The 15084-nt window shown below is 45.2% G+C and overlaps 1 protein-coding gene across 2 annotated transcripts in view; it reads right to left on the bottom strand.

Moving 5' to 3' along the window:
* Ercc3 (ERCC excision repair 3, TFIIH core complex helicase subunit) overlaps positions 1-15084 on the bottom strand; it is a 33261-nt gene that overhangs the window by 13142 nt on the left and 5035 nt on the right. For both annotated transcript variants that reach the window (XR_003377730.1, XM_005355873.2), the window contains exons 4-10: positions 14847-14896; positions 14060-14195; positions 13744-13908; positions 12885-13089; positions 11474-11788; positions 5140-5324; positions 3316-3518 (exon numbers count right to left, since the gene is read on the bottom strand). Coding sequence is in view for 1 of the 2 variants with exons in the window: in XM_005355873.2 (XP_005355930.1) it covers positions 3316-3518; positions 5140-5324; positions 11474-11788; positions 12885-13089; positions 13744-13908; positions 14060-14195; positions 14847-14896 (1259 nt within the window). In the remaining variant the exon portion in view is untranslated. The remainder of the gene's footprint in view (positions 1-3315; positions 3519-5139; positions 5325-11473; positions 11789-12884; positions 13090-13743; positions 13909-14059; positions 14196-14846; positions 14897-15084) is intronic.

The raw sequence follows: 15084 nt of genomic DNA, 5'->3' as shown, positions 1-15084 counted from the left end.
AGAGCAAAGCCTGTGGCAGGACAGACAGCCCCTCCACACATGATTAGAGAAGAGCAAAGCCTGTGGCAGGACAGACAGCCCCTCCACACATGATTGTGAGCATAACTGTCTACATGGGAAGACTACATAGAACTGGTGAGCTGCAGGAGCCAGGTCTAACACTATTCACAAATGTCAGCCCACCCTGTAGGACCCAGGCTGACACAAGGATGCTGGGTCATACCTTGGCCAGAACTGCTTAATTATGTGTGCCTGGGCCCTTGTCTCATGCATCAAACTCTTAGGTGGATGAACCTGGGGCCACTGGACACCTCCTCCTATTTCTCTTGCCAAAACACACTGACTAAATAAACCTGTCTCTGTTTTTTACCAATCCTTGTCTGTTAGGACTGCTGAAGTCTGGCCTTTTGCCCTCAAAGTCCAGCAGCTAACACCCGAGGAAGCCCTGTCATGTCGGCACGTCAGTAGAGCTGTGACACCGAGTGCAGCAGACCTCTCTTCTCACCAACACCCCTCCCCCTCCTTCCCCCGGAGTACAGGCCCAGGCTCACCACTCTCCACAATTCCTTCTCTTGTTTGTTTGTTTTGTTTTTCTGGTTGGTTTAGTTGTGTATTGTTTCGTTTTAAAATATGGCTTCATAGGTACTGCAGGCTGGTCTGGAAATTACAATGTAGCCAGGCTGGCTCAAACTCATGATTCTCTTGCTTGTCTTCTGAGTACCAACAAAACTTGTGAGCATCATGAATTCTAGCACGTTTTCAGCTTTGCTTTTTCCTGCCTCAGGGTCTATAGCTCGAGGCAGAGTCTATAGCAAGCAGAATCCTTGATTTTACAAAATGGTGAGAACAACCAAGAAAAACACTGTTGCACCCTAGCCAAAGGGCAGCTGAAAATGAAGACGCTGGAGTCCGTCCTTCAAGAAGTGAGTGAGCCCAGTGGTAGTGGCGCACGCCTTTAATCCCAGCACTCGGGAGGCAGAGGCAGGCGGATCTCTGTGAGTTCGAGACCAGCCTGGTCTACAAGAGCTAGTTCCAGGACAGGCTCCAAAACAACAGAGAAACCCTGTCTCGAAAAACCAAAAAAAAAAAAAAAGAAGTGAGCAGAAAGGAACCAGCCTTGAGCTGTTCTCCCTTAACACTTGGTCTCATTTGTGGGGAGGCTGGGCAGGGCCTGAACAGCTGCACATTCAGACAGGGGCCTTTGGACAAGCCCAGATGTCCCTGGCACTGTGAGGATCCAGGGCCCCGCATAGCCCTAACATTTTCTGCATATCACGCTAGAGAAAATGCTGGGAAGCCACACTCATCAGAGCAGGTTTAGGGCTTCCTTTTTAAAGTCCTCCGTCCATCTGGAAAGTAACTCGTACGGTTGCAGGCCCTTGAATTACGAGGCTTCTCCCACACGGAAATGGAACGAGGTACCATTCCCACCATGACGGGATTCTCACTTGTAGTGAACAAGGACACCAGGCACAAGCATCCTCTGTGATAAGTGGAGCAGCTCAACGTGACCAAGAGGCAAAAGAGGTTCAGAGGGGCAAATCGCCTTCCTGTGGCCACATAGATGGGAATTTGCTTGTGCCCTCTGCCCACTCCCACTGTAACACAGCATCAGTGTCCTGTAGTGGACTGCAATGAAGATAGGAAGATGGAGACACCTGGAAGTTCTCTGACACATACCAGGGCTTTTGCCACAAGCTAAGAATAAACAAGGCCCAGAGTCCACAGTATTATTTCAAACGCAAGAAAATAAAACATGTTGGGAAGAAGAAGGGATATGGGGGTGATAAGAGAATGGAACTGGAAAGTGAAGATGGGTTCCAGAGTGTCGTGGTTTGAAAGAAAATGGCCCCCAAAGGGAGTGCCACAGTTGGGAGGTGTGGCTTTGTTGGAGGAAGTGTGTCACTGTGAGGGCGAGCTTTGAAGTCTCACATATGCTCAAGACACTGCCCAGTGTGTCAGATCACTTCCTGTTGCCTGCAAGATACAGAACTCTCAGATACTTCTCCAGAACCATGTCTGCCTGCACACCACCATCTCCCACCATGATGACAATGACGTGAACCTCTGAACTGCAAGCAAGCCACCCCAATTAAATGTTTTCCTTTATAAAAGTTGCTGTGGTCATGGTGTCTCTTCACAGCATTAGAAACCCTAACTAAGACACAGAGGGAGACAGGTAAGAGAAAAGAAATGAAGAATTCAAAGATGACAAAGTTTCCTTCCTTCAACCTGCCAGGTCATGTGCCCAGCTTTGAGACTGTAGATGAAGCTCCAATGCAAGAAACTGCTCTGGGGATTTCTAAGATGTGTCTACAGACAGGATTTCTAAGATGTGTCTACAGACAGGATTTCTAAGATGCATCTACAGAAAGCTCCATGATGGCAGCGGGTCAGCTCTCGTCCTAAAGGCCAGAGAAGAGTGGAAGAATGAGGAGCAGGAGTCCAGCAGGAAAGAGAAACAGCTGAGAGGTCCTTGATGCTACTGAGAGGGGTTCATGCTTACAAAAGGAATCTGGGGAAGAATTAATATGCAGAAAGCCAAAGTAACAAAGCAAGTATAATTTCCAGGAAAAACAAAACATGGTTTTTTTTTTTTTTTTTTGCAATCAGAGCATACTATAAAACCCTGCCTGGACAATGCTGGCACAGTCAGAACAATGTAACCCCCAGCTCAGACTGTTATCATGTTAGGAGGGAGGAGTGCAGAATGTCATATGCAAGAGAGCTAAACCTCAACTCTCACACTAGAAGTCAATAGGCAGCTTCTATAACAACAAACCAAAAATTGTCACAAAGCTACCAGCTAAAAAGTAAAAAAAAGTAAACACAAAAGAGTTGAAAGTGGCTCCTTCAGGGAACTGGGTAGGCAAACAGGTACCAGAAACTGCTCATCTATCACAACAGACCACAGCCATGAAACATGAGCCCAAATGAGCCTCTCTTCCCTTCAGTGAAGTCTATCAGGTCACGGTGATGAGAAAAGCAAGTACACCTGGGATACTAGCCACTCCACCTTGCCCTATTGACCCAGGACCGTGCAATCTGGCCTCAGCTCCAATCCCAGTTCTCACTTAGCCTGAAACATTGACTCATTGGCCTTTGGAGTCCAGTACTGGGAGATCAGACCTCTTTTCTATAGCTGCTAGCCTCTGACCATGACTATATGCTCCTATGTCTTGCCAGCTACTGAGAAAGGGCAGAGAACAGAAATCCTTAGATCCCAGAGAGTTCTTGAGAGGTCACAGAAACAGGCACCCCCATATTCTCAACGGCAAGGGGATTTGGAGGCAAGTCAAAAATTTTATCTCTTACTTGTTCAACCGAATGGCATATTCCTTCAAGGCAAATACGTTGTCGGCAAAGACAATAATCTTGTCATTCCTCCGCTCATGAAACTTGATCAGAAACTGGCAGGCTCGGAACTTGTTGGGATTCATGGTGTACAGCAGGATGCGCTTCTTAGTTTTAATTGCCACATACTCCCGGTAGAACTCAGGAGACATCGGGCACCAAACCTGAGACAGTAAGAATAAGGGATAAGGGGATCATTTTGCAAAACAAAACATCACATCATTAAGGACCTTTGATGCTGTTTATTTAGCAGAATCAGCTTTGAAAAAAAAATTCAAGTAACAGTGGTTTGAATGGCTCAACAAGCAGAGGTACTTGGACTTACAAAGCCTAGTGATCTGAGTTTGATTCTCAGACTCCAGAAGGTAGTAACAGAGATACAATCCCCGAGAGTAGTCCTCACCCTACACAGGCACACTGAGGCACACTGAGGCATGTGTATGCCTTGTGCGCACACACACAGACACAGACAGACAGACACATGCACAAGAAATACTTTTTTAATTAAAAAACAAAAACAGTGGTAGGTGAATTTTTATCTCAATATAAAAGTCATTCTTTATTCCATGACTCCAGTTTCATACAATCAAATGTCTAAAAATACTAAATGGAAAAATCCACCAGACACACAACTTACGAAGTTTAAACTGACACCATTTGAGTAATGAAATCTTATGCACACTCATTCTACTATGCCCAGACTGTCAATCATCTCCTGCTCTAGCTTATCTGCACTGTACATAATTCTTGCTCATGAACCACTGTCTTAATTACTGTACCGCCTGGCCCAGTACTGCAATGCTTGTACTTAAGTAACACTCACTTAGGAATACTACTAACAGCCTTAAAGTACACGTACAGTGATGCTGGCAGCTTAAATATACCAAAGAGATGCCATGAAGTTCCTCCTCTACTTGAAAGTACTTGACTTAGAAAAAGAAAAGATAAAACTCATGCTGAGGTTGCTAAGAGCCACAGCAAGTGTGATTCTGATACCATTAAAATGTAAAGAAGAAAAGGAAACTCCAGCTGGGTTTTCTGTCAAGCCTCACAGAGCAGAAGTTATGACTCTGTTACATAACAAGTGCTTAGTTACAAAGCAAATGCCATTAAGTCAGGAGATTCAGACTGTGCAGTATCTGACGTCTAATGAGGGTCTTAGAAAACGTGACCATGGGTAGGAAGGGAAAACCGGAGTACAACTACTAATCAAATTTAATACATAGAGCCATATCTTTAATCTCAGAACTGCACAGGCAGCAGAAGGCGAATCTCTGTAAGTTAAAGCCAGCCTACAACCTATATAGCATGTTACAGGCCAGATGGATGGTTTTGTCATTCGTTCAAAAACTTACCTTTGACTATGGATTTTAGCACACACTCGTGCAGTATTCACTAAAAAACAGTATTAAAAAAAATGTGTCCTCAGAAATAATACCATAAAGACCTATCTATTTTCTTAGGACTTTGGCACTGGAATTAGTTTAAGTGGTTGCCCACTCAGGCTGCTGCAGCAATGCTGCAGGGCAAAGGTGGACAGAGTGCCCAGAGTTCATCACAGGAGGAGCAGAGGCATGATCTGTACTGGCTTACCAACTTTACCACATGGCAGAGACAGAGGATTCCACCGCACTGTGCTCTGAGGTATGGCTCGCCTATCAAGGGTCTACGGTAGGGCATGCTCATTTAGACTGGGTCCTGACCTGTTTGTCTGCCCATGAGGAATGGGAGACTCCTCCCATTGGAGGAGTCCTTACTTCACAAACCACTCAGGGGTGCAAATACCTCGGCACACTGGACTTTGGCGATGTACCCGTTGTTCTGCAACTCCATCCAGTTGGCTTCATAAAGCTTGGGCCCAATCAGGAAATTTAAGTCAACGATTTTGTCGTCTTCCCGAACAAGGGTTGCAGTCAAACCCAGCTTACAGTGGGCCTGCACAATGGTCAGTACCCGCCGGAACATTTTGGCTGTGGACAAAGGGAAGATTCACATCATCACTTCTACACTGAGAAGGAACCACACACAGCTTGAAGCTTGGCACTGATCTGCCGCACCATATGGCTGACCCTGGGACTAGAGCTGAACTCTGGTTCCAGACAAGAACAACAAAGCAAGAGTGTTTCAGCATGGCTTTAGAACTGCTCAAAGACAGAAAGAAGAACAAGGGATAAATGACTTCAAGGAGTTCCAACTTCACAAATGCCAGAATTCTCCTACCAACACTGTCTAGAGTCCAGACAACAGTAGCAAATATGACTTGACTTCAAGCCACACAAATCATTCATCCTGAAGCTTGTCCCCAGGTTACAGCTAGGGAAGCTGGGATGTGGGGGTAGAGAGGAAGCCAGCTCTGCTCTGCCTTCTACCATTCCCCCTTACACCAGAGAGCAAACAGAGCCCACCGGAATGATGAAGCTCAGTCACTAGTTTGCTTAAGCATCCTTCTTCTCTGATTCCCACAAAGATACCACTTAAATCAGGCATGGTGGTACATGCCTTTAGACTCAGCACTCTGGAAGCAGACACAAGAGGATCGTTCAGAGTCTGAGGCCAGCTTGTTCTATATAGTTAGTTCTAAGACAGCCAGGACTAGAGTGAGATTCGTCCCAACAAAACACCCAACAATACCAATGAGACTTTCATCACGAAGCAACTTTCATTTTCTTCCTTTTTTTTTTTTTTTTTTTTTTTTGTGGTTTTTCAAGACAGGGTTTCTCTGTGGCTTTGGAGCCTGTCCTGGAACTAGCTCTTGTAGACCAGGTTGGCCTCCAACTCACAGAGATCCGCCTCCCTCTGCCTCCCGAGTGCTGGGATTAAAGGCATGCACCACCACTGCCTGCCTATAATTCCTGATTTTATCAAATAAATAAATAAATAAATGGGAAACAACTTTTTAAAACTCTTGTGTGGATATGCTTATGTGTGTGAATGCAGCTACCCACATGCTACAGCACAAGTGTGGACATTAGAAGACCACCTCATCCTCCACCTTGTCTGAGGCAGGGTCTTTTTGTGGTGTGCTATTGCATATGCCAGGGATTCTGTTGCTGCCACCTTCTGTCTTCCCACAGGACAGGAGTGCTAGGATTACAGATAAACCTTAGCACATCCACCGTGTTTGTGGGTTCCCAAGACTTGAACCCTAGTCCTCCAATTTGTAGGTTTCCATGGCCACAGCTTTTAAAACTTTTAACACTTTGGAAGAAGATTAAGATGTTTTAAGTTGGGTGACCAATGAGATGGCTTAGCAGGTGAAAACACTTGCTGCCAGGTTTAATGACCTGAATTCAAAGTCTGGCATCAACATGATGGAAGGAGAGAATCAGCTCCTGCTGACCTCCAAATCCTGAACATGGCATACACATGCTCTCCCCAAAAGTAAATATAATTTTTTTAAAAAGAGTTTTGGGCTGGGCAACACGTTTTGAGGACAGCCCACCCCCACACCCCACAGGGAGCTGTTACTCTACTCAATAAAACCTGGCTTGCCTGCTTTTCCAAAGGAGGAAAAAAGTGTTTAACTCATGGAGTCGGAGGTGTAGCTCAGTAGAAGCTTCACAAACATGAAACCCTGGCTTCAATCTTCAGTACACACAGTGTCATGTTTATTCTATAATATAATTAAAGATGGGGCCAATGATACTCTAAAAAGAAACCCAACTGTTGGAGAAAAGAGGCCGCTTGTTGGTTCCCGGCTGCCTGGCCAGCTTAGACCCAAAATAATCACACAGAAACTATAATAATTAAATCACTGCTTGACCCAATAGCTCTAGTTTTTTATTGGGTAACTCTTACATATTAATTTAACCGATTTCTATTAATGTGTGTATTGCCAATGGCAGTGGCTTACCGGGTAATGTTCCCAGCGTGTGTCTCAGGCGGAAGATCCATGGCTTCTCTCTGACTTTGCCTTCCTTCTCCCAGCATTCAGTCCAGTTTTCCCTACCTACTTAAGTTCTGCCCTATCAACAGGCCATGGCAGTTTCTTTATTCATTAACCAATAAAAGCAACACATAGACAGAAGGACTTCCCAATCCACCCAATTGGAAGATGAAGAGGCCAGAATATTCCAAAAGACAAATCAAACCAAAGAGTCATAGAAAAACAGAATGGACAGACTCCAAGTAAATGATCAGTTTTAAGTACCATACTCAAAAACAATTTTTGAAAACTTCTATGCGCAAAAACAACAAAAATTATACCAAAACACAAAAGAAGGCACAAGCAAACAAAATGTTCATGTCATGGTTATCTCTGAGCAATGATTGCTGACCCAAACAAGTAACAGCAAAGGATCCCAGGCTTTCCTTTCTAACAGGAGCATTGGAGGCCCAGGCAACAAGTGCAACACAGTGTAGGCCTGGGAGGCAGAAGAGCTAACAGGGACAAAGGAGAACCTGATCTGAATTTTTTCAAATCTGCATCTTCTAGGCCATTTCTGGCAGCTACCACAACTGCCCCAGGTGAGTGAGGCACACTGTACTGAGAGGACCCTTCACAGTCACAGATGGAGCACTGAGCACATCACCCCTCTGTCAACAGAGACCACCACCCTGACTTCTGTCAAAGAAGTCTGCCTTCTCCTTGAATTTCACATAAATGGCATCACCTTCCTCCCTCTGGGTGAAGTTTGCATCACTGTTATGTAAAGCTAAGTCTACAGTTCATTTGGGATGTCTCAACTGTACCTCTGAATCTCTAATGCCAAGAAAAGTGCTCAATAAATGCTTGTTAAGTCAGGAGGACTGGCTGGGGGGTGGTGTATGCCTTTAATCTATATGAGACTGGGGGGCAAACCTAGAAGTGCATGTGTTAGGCAAGCACTGTACTAACTGAGCTTTTCTAGTTCATTACAACACAAAAGTATTAATAAATTGCCCCAACAAGGTTCCTTCTTAAAAGATCAGTAAGAGAAAAGCTTATCTTTTGAGACCTCAAAGATAAAGCGCTTTGCTGGATCCAATGTAATCAAAATAGGACATCAGAAAATTTACTGATTTGCTCACATCTCTATTTAATAGCAGCTCTTGGGGCTTGACTGCCAGTCAATAGGGCTCGCAGTGTTATTAGTTCATCCTCCGTTGTCAGAGTAAAACGAACACTGAAGTACAAGATTAGGTAGCTCCACTTGTGTGGACTCTTGTGAGAGCCTCACAGTAGATACAGCATCACACATGCAGAAAAGCTCCCACGGAGTCTGGAAGCCTTGCTCTTTTATAACCACTTGCTCTTGCAGTTAGCAGGAGCTAACTGGGATCCCGGGAGAACAGAATTAATCCCATCTGCCGGTGATACACACAACCAAAAGCCTTCTCTTCAAGACTCCACCATCTCTGAGAATTGCCTTCAATATATGAAATCTTTCTCCCTCCCTCCCTCCCTTCCTCCTTCCCTCCCACTCTCCCTCCCTTCCTCCCTTCCTATTGTTTTGTTTGTTTGTGTTTTGTTTTGTGAGACAGGGGTTTCTCTGTATACCCCTGGCTGTCCTGGAACTCACTCTGTGGACCAGGTTTACCTCACACTCACAAAGATCCACTTGCCTCTGCCTGAGTACTGAGATTAAAAGCAGGCACCACCATCACCTGGCTCAACACAGGAACTCTTACACAACACACTCAAAGGCCTGAACTCAAAGCTTGGTTTCACTTTTATACCCAAAGACAAACCAGTGATGTTGGGAACCAGACCAGAGAACAGAGACCACACTATGAACTTTAGGACTATGACTTGATACTAGGCTCCCACAGGCCTGAATTTGAGATTTTAGTTAAGAACAGCAGAATGCATTAAGTACACTCTCAGGAAGAGTACACTCTCAGCCCTCCCAGGCTTCATACCCAGCCCAAGGGAAATACTGTAGAACAATCTTAAACTCATTTAAAACACAACTTTCTACACCATCAGCTTTAATGCTGGCAGACCTAACACCCATACTCTTGAAGGTTGAGTTTCTAAATTATCATAAAATAAATGTTATAGGGAAGGGGTATCAGTTCCATGAACTATAATATATATATATTTGAATAGATAGATAGACAGACAGACAGACAGACAGATATTTGTATGTCTACACCAAAATCAGGACATAGATCAATTCATTGCTGCCTAATATGCTGGTCATTTGTGTCCTCCTTGAGTGCTGCCCCAGCAACAACTGGCCTGTTCACTAACATGATGGTATCTTTTTGACAATGACATGTATACGTAACCACACACTTCTTTCAGCACCATGCCCCTGAAACTTAGACAAGCTATTGCATGTTCATTCCTCTTTACTGATAAGTTGTGTTCCGGTGTACAGATGTGCTGTCGTCTGCTTATCTAAACATCCCCAGATGATCACTGAATTTTGGAGACTATGAATAGAGTTGCTATGGAAACATTTAAGTATAGATATTTCTACATAAATCTCTTCTCGTTCCCAACAGTGTACAGAAAAATCATGCTGTGATTTTACAGTGGATGTCGATTTGTTCTAGAGGAACCATCAACTCTGCGATGCCTCTGATCTAAAACCTCCTCTGCATTGGTCATGCCAGGATTCTCATTTTAGCCATTTTATTTGGAGTAAAGTGACATCTTGTGTCTTAATCGTCATTTCCCTGATGGCTAATGATGCTTATACCATTAGTGTAGACACAGCATGTGACTATCCTTGCTAATGTAGTTTCCTAACGTTCTGAATTCATCTGACAATGCAAATCAGTATGTCTAAAGTCTAACAGACTCCCGGTTGTTCCTTGGTAAGTAGCAAGCTGTTTCCAAAGCTATCTCATTTCAATGAATGCCCTGCTGAGCTTCCTCCACTCAAACTAAAGCCTTAGTCTCATCTTTGATTTTGCCTTCCTTTCTGCCCTCATATTTAACCTGTTCATGGGATCTCTGTGGCCTGTCCAATCAGATTGCCTTCACCTTACTGTCTTTTCCCTGGCTCAAGCTTCTCTTGGGACTCCATAAGTCTACTCCTTTCATTGCTCCCAAAGTGATTATGCTCAGTAGCCAGAGTGATTCCTATTGTAAGTCAGCTCAGGTTACTCTCTGTTTCCGATCCTTAGATGGCTTCTTCCTCAGAGATGAGCAGTGTAAGCCACATCTCCACCTGGGTCTATGAGCTGTGAAGCTGCTCTGGCACCTGCACCGGGGCAGCCTTGACTGCTCTCTCAGAACTTCTCTGCGGACACTGGCTGAGCATGCCAAGGTCTTTTTTGTTTTGTTTGTTTTTCGAGACAGGGTTTCTCTATGTAATGGTTCTGGCTGTCCTGGAACTCACTTTGTAGACCAGGCTGGCCTCAAACTCAGAGATCTGCCTGCCTCTGCCTCCTGAGTGCTGGGATTAAAGACGTGTGCCACGACCTGCCAGTGCATGCCAAGTTCTTTACCACAAGGCCAGTACCTTGTCGTTTTCCCTTCTCAAAGACATCCAGTCTCTGCTGGACCATCTATAAGCATCTCTAGCTATCCTCAGACATATACAGACCCTGGAAAAGCTCTCATCATACAAAAAAGACACCAATGGTGGGCAGCCCATTTTCAGTGTTCTGAATGTTCTCTGTAAAAAATACTGTTGTTTCACTAAAAGAAGGCTGAAGTATCAGTTGTCAGTGTGTAATATAAATCTGACTTCTCCAATTGCAGGCGTATCTTTTTCTTACAACAGCGTCAGTGATACAATCTATCAATCTGCTGTAAAAGTCACCCATTTAGAGTATAATCCAGCAGGTTCTAGTAAGTTCTAGAGCAGTGAAACCTTGACTATGGTCTAACTTTAGAACATCTCCTGCATCTCTACTTTCAGTCAGTCCACATTTTCCTCTGCATTCTACGGCAACGTTGATTCTAGATCAGTGGCTCTCAACCTTCTTAATTCAATGACCCTTTAACACAGTTCCTCATGTTGTGGTGACCCCACAATAATAATATAATAAAATATTTTATTATAATAATAATAAAATTATTATTACTACTACTATTTTGGAGAAAGGGTTTTTCTGTGTAGCCCTGGCTATCCTGGAGCTTGCTCTTTGCTAGTCATTAGGTAGAATACACAGCAGTCACCTGCAACCTCCAAATGGGTCAGCCTTTATATGCATAGACAGTCAGCCTCCACCTCCTCACCTGGAATGGTATGCACCTCGTCAAGGATCATGAGGCCCCACTCCTGGGTTTTGAGCCACTCCATCACTCTCTCAGCCTCCCAGGACCTTTTGGTGGTGTGGCCCAGCATAGAATAAGTGCTAATGGCAATCGAGCAGCCGATGGGCTTGTCCTTGGCATCCGAGGTGAAGCGGCAGATCTGGCTGTCATCGATGGTTGACCACATCTTAAACTGGGCTTTCCACTGCTCCACAGACACAGCCGAGTTGCCCAGGACCAGGCAGCGCTTTCTGACAGTACACGCAGCAGTCACACCAACCAGGGACTTCCCAGCACCTACAAGCAACCAAAGGGTGATGCTACCCAACAGCAGAGTGAAACAAAGGTCAGGAACAGATAGAATGGCTCAACAGGACCAGAATCTAGGCAAAATCCATAAACTGGTCCTCAGTATCTGTAAGGCACTCACTGCTTCAGGCTGCATTCTTCATAAAGAGATGACAGACACACTTAGTACTTGCTTATGAGAATTAGTAGAAGGCCCTTTGGTAGCTCCTTATATGTATCTCACATAAATGGTTAAATGTTAGAACCAACAATGAGAAGGATGCTCCTGCTACCATTAGTTTAAAGAAGGGAAGGCTGGAGTGAAGAGCATTTGCCCATGGTCACAGGTACCCAGCACACATTGTAGGCAAATGACAGCTTTAACCTAATAGGACAATCAAGGCTCAGGAAAGCACAAAGTGTGCATGCGAGAAGACAAAAGTCTTTGAACTTCTTACTTTAGTTTCCCCTTCCATTAGAAGATTAAGATGAAAAAAATCAAACTGTTCAATGATTTCACTTTATCTCTGACATGACCTGTGAAGCTTTCTGAAGAGAACTGAAGGCAGAGGCCCATCCCTGCAAACTGTGTCCAGGATGGAGTTCCCAGATGAATCTGTAATGGCCTCTGGTTGTGAACCTAGGTAGACCTGACACTGAACTGTGAAGTCTGACAAAAGGGGGTGCGTGTGTGCAAACGCGTGTGTCTGCTGCCTTTCCTCACACCCATCACAAGCCATCCAGAAACAAGCAACACTTTTTTACAAGACTGACTTCACTGGGTAGGAACTGTGCTACATGCCCAGCAGCACCGCCAGCACGGCTGTTTACCCGTACAGCTCCAGGTCTCTCTGACACCTCCATTACTAGTCAGGACTTCACGGGTCCTTAGTGGAGCCATTCACAGCCATTCTCTGCGCCAACTGAATGAGCTCTCATATACCCGCAGGGTCTTGACTAAGGGCGGCAAAAGCAAGCACTTCGATAAATATCAGTTCAGTCCAGAACCAGGAACAGGCAAGGTGCTAGCAGGGAGACACACCGAGTAGGGCAGGAGGCAGCCAGCAGACAAAGGTGGAGCCTCCTCCACTCAGGCCTCACTTACCACAGGGAAGAACGATGACTCCAGAGCGTGCTCGCCCATTTCCAAACATCTTCCGCAGGCTCTTCTCCTGATAGGGTCTGAGCACGGCTGTGGGCTTCAGGTCAATGTTGATGTCGGGGTTGAGAGAGTCATTCCGGAAGTCATACTCTGCCAGCAGAGGGTACTCTAAGTAGATGCAGCGCTTCTGCAGCTCCTCGATCATTTCCTAGGAGCCAGCAGAGGACACTTGAGAATCTCAACTCCGAAACGCATTCGAGACAACATTCAAAAAGGCCTCATGATCAATATCTGGAGTTTTATCTAGATGAACACAATTTCAGATTTTACTTGCCAACAAGAAGGTTAGCACAGAAAAACAGCACAAACTAGGAACACGGGCAAAACAAATTTTTTTTTGTTTAGTGGGTTGTTTTTTCTTGTTGCTTTGGTTCTTATGAGACAAGTGGCATCTAGCCCAGACCAGTCTTAAATTCACTGTGCAGTCCAGGATGGCCCTGAACTGCTGACTCCTCCTGGCCTCCGCCCTTCCAGGCTCAGATTTCAGACACACACTACCACACCATTTATATGGTGCTAGTGACTGAACCCAGGGACTTAGACACGCTAGTAAAGTTATTCTACCAACAGAGCACCATCCCTGGTCTCCTCAAAACGAACTTTAATCAGAACCAAAATGGATCCTGTGGAAACCAGCCTCCTAGCCCCAAGAAGGACATTCAGACCATAATCACCTCAGGAGAATATCAGGGGCCACACTGGTAAGAACAAAACTGGAAACGTACAGGGATCCCTTTCTCTTGGAGTAGAGGGTGCTGACACACGGCTGGACTGCTAAACAAACCAGGAAGCATTCACTAACCTGCTTGACTTCAAAGGAGACTGTCTGGGTCTCTTCTTCCTCTTCCTCATCCTTGTCCATTTGCTCATAAAAATCAAACAGGTCTTTGGGGATGTCAGATTTGGCCTGTGGATCTACCACCTGGGAGGTAGAAGGCCCGCCACTGCCTTCTGCAGTCTTAGAAATCTGGAAGAGAAAGGCAGTATGAGACTCTTGTCAGCCATGAACTGACACTGTAAGGGACAACAGCAGCAGGGCGGCTAGCCTGCCCTTCCCGGGTTATAGGAGAACTGAGGTCCTAAGTTCCCAGCCCCAGGTAACCCAGAAGCTCACGCACAGCAGATCTGCTTGTGAAGGTCTCTGTGATGAGTTCCGTAGCCTCCCCCTCCGCGTTCCTCAAGCGACATTCGCGGATCACAGGGTCTTGAAGAAGATGCTGGATGACATCAGGGTGGGAACTTTCAACAAAGTACCTAAAAGCAGGGAGGAGGGAAATCTCTACTGACCGGCACACCATTTCCAGAACATTCTGCATCTAATTCAACTAGATGATCTGAAAATTATAGCCTCATGACTTCCCACACCTTTGTCAGATCTAATAGCTACAAGTGAAGATATAACACGCTGAGAGTCACAGGAAGGAGCACAGCTGAACGCAAGGCATAAATGCGTGCAGTCCGAGTATGATCACTGCTTTGCTAACGTTCTTCTCCAAAACATCTATATAGAAACTACTATTGCATGTGGATAAGTAACACTGCAAATTTTAACTTCTAGAATTTTTTTTTCTTGTTTGTTTTTTTGTTTTGTTTTTAAGTCAGTGTTTCCCTGTGTAGCCCTGGCTGTCCTAGAACTCACTCTGTAAGACCAGGCTGGCCTCGAACTCAGAAATCAGCCTGCTTCTGCCTCCCAAGCGCTGGGATTAAAGGTGTGCACCACCACGCCCAGCTAGAATTCTTGATTATCAGCTGGAAGTCAACTAGACTACAGGGTGAGGGACTCCTTTCCCTTCCCACGTCCTCTCAATTTTCCATTTTTGTCTCAAGTAGAGCCTGAGCCCAGCCCTACCCACAGTCCTCCCTCCTCCCTGGCATCAGAAGGCGGTACCTCATACCCCCTCTTACCTGTTGTGCTTCAGGACCAGCTTGACTTTCCCATAGCTGACAGTACACAACTGCAAGAGAGAACACCAGCAAATCTCAGGCCCCAGGACGCCATGCCTTAGCACAGCCACATGAAGAGTTGACTTGCTCCCTGTGCGGTCATATCTGCCTAAAGGGAGCTGTTTTAGAGATGAAAGAAGCCCCTCCTACCTAATTCACATGCCTAGCTAAAAAGCACTACTGTATTTCCAGTTTTTTT

This window comes from Microtus ochrogaster, chromosome 18 (genome assembly GCF_000317375.1).
Source record: "Microtus ochrogaster isolate Prairie Vole_2 chromosome 18, MicOch1.0, whole genome shotgun sequence".
NCBI classification, from domain to species: Eukaryota; Metazoa; Chordata; class Mammalia; order Rodentia; family Cricetidae; genus Microtus; species Microtus ochrogaster.
Note: the sequence above shows the minus strand (reverse complement) of the source record. Positions and strands in the feature narration are given on the sequence as shown.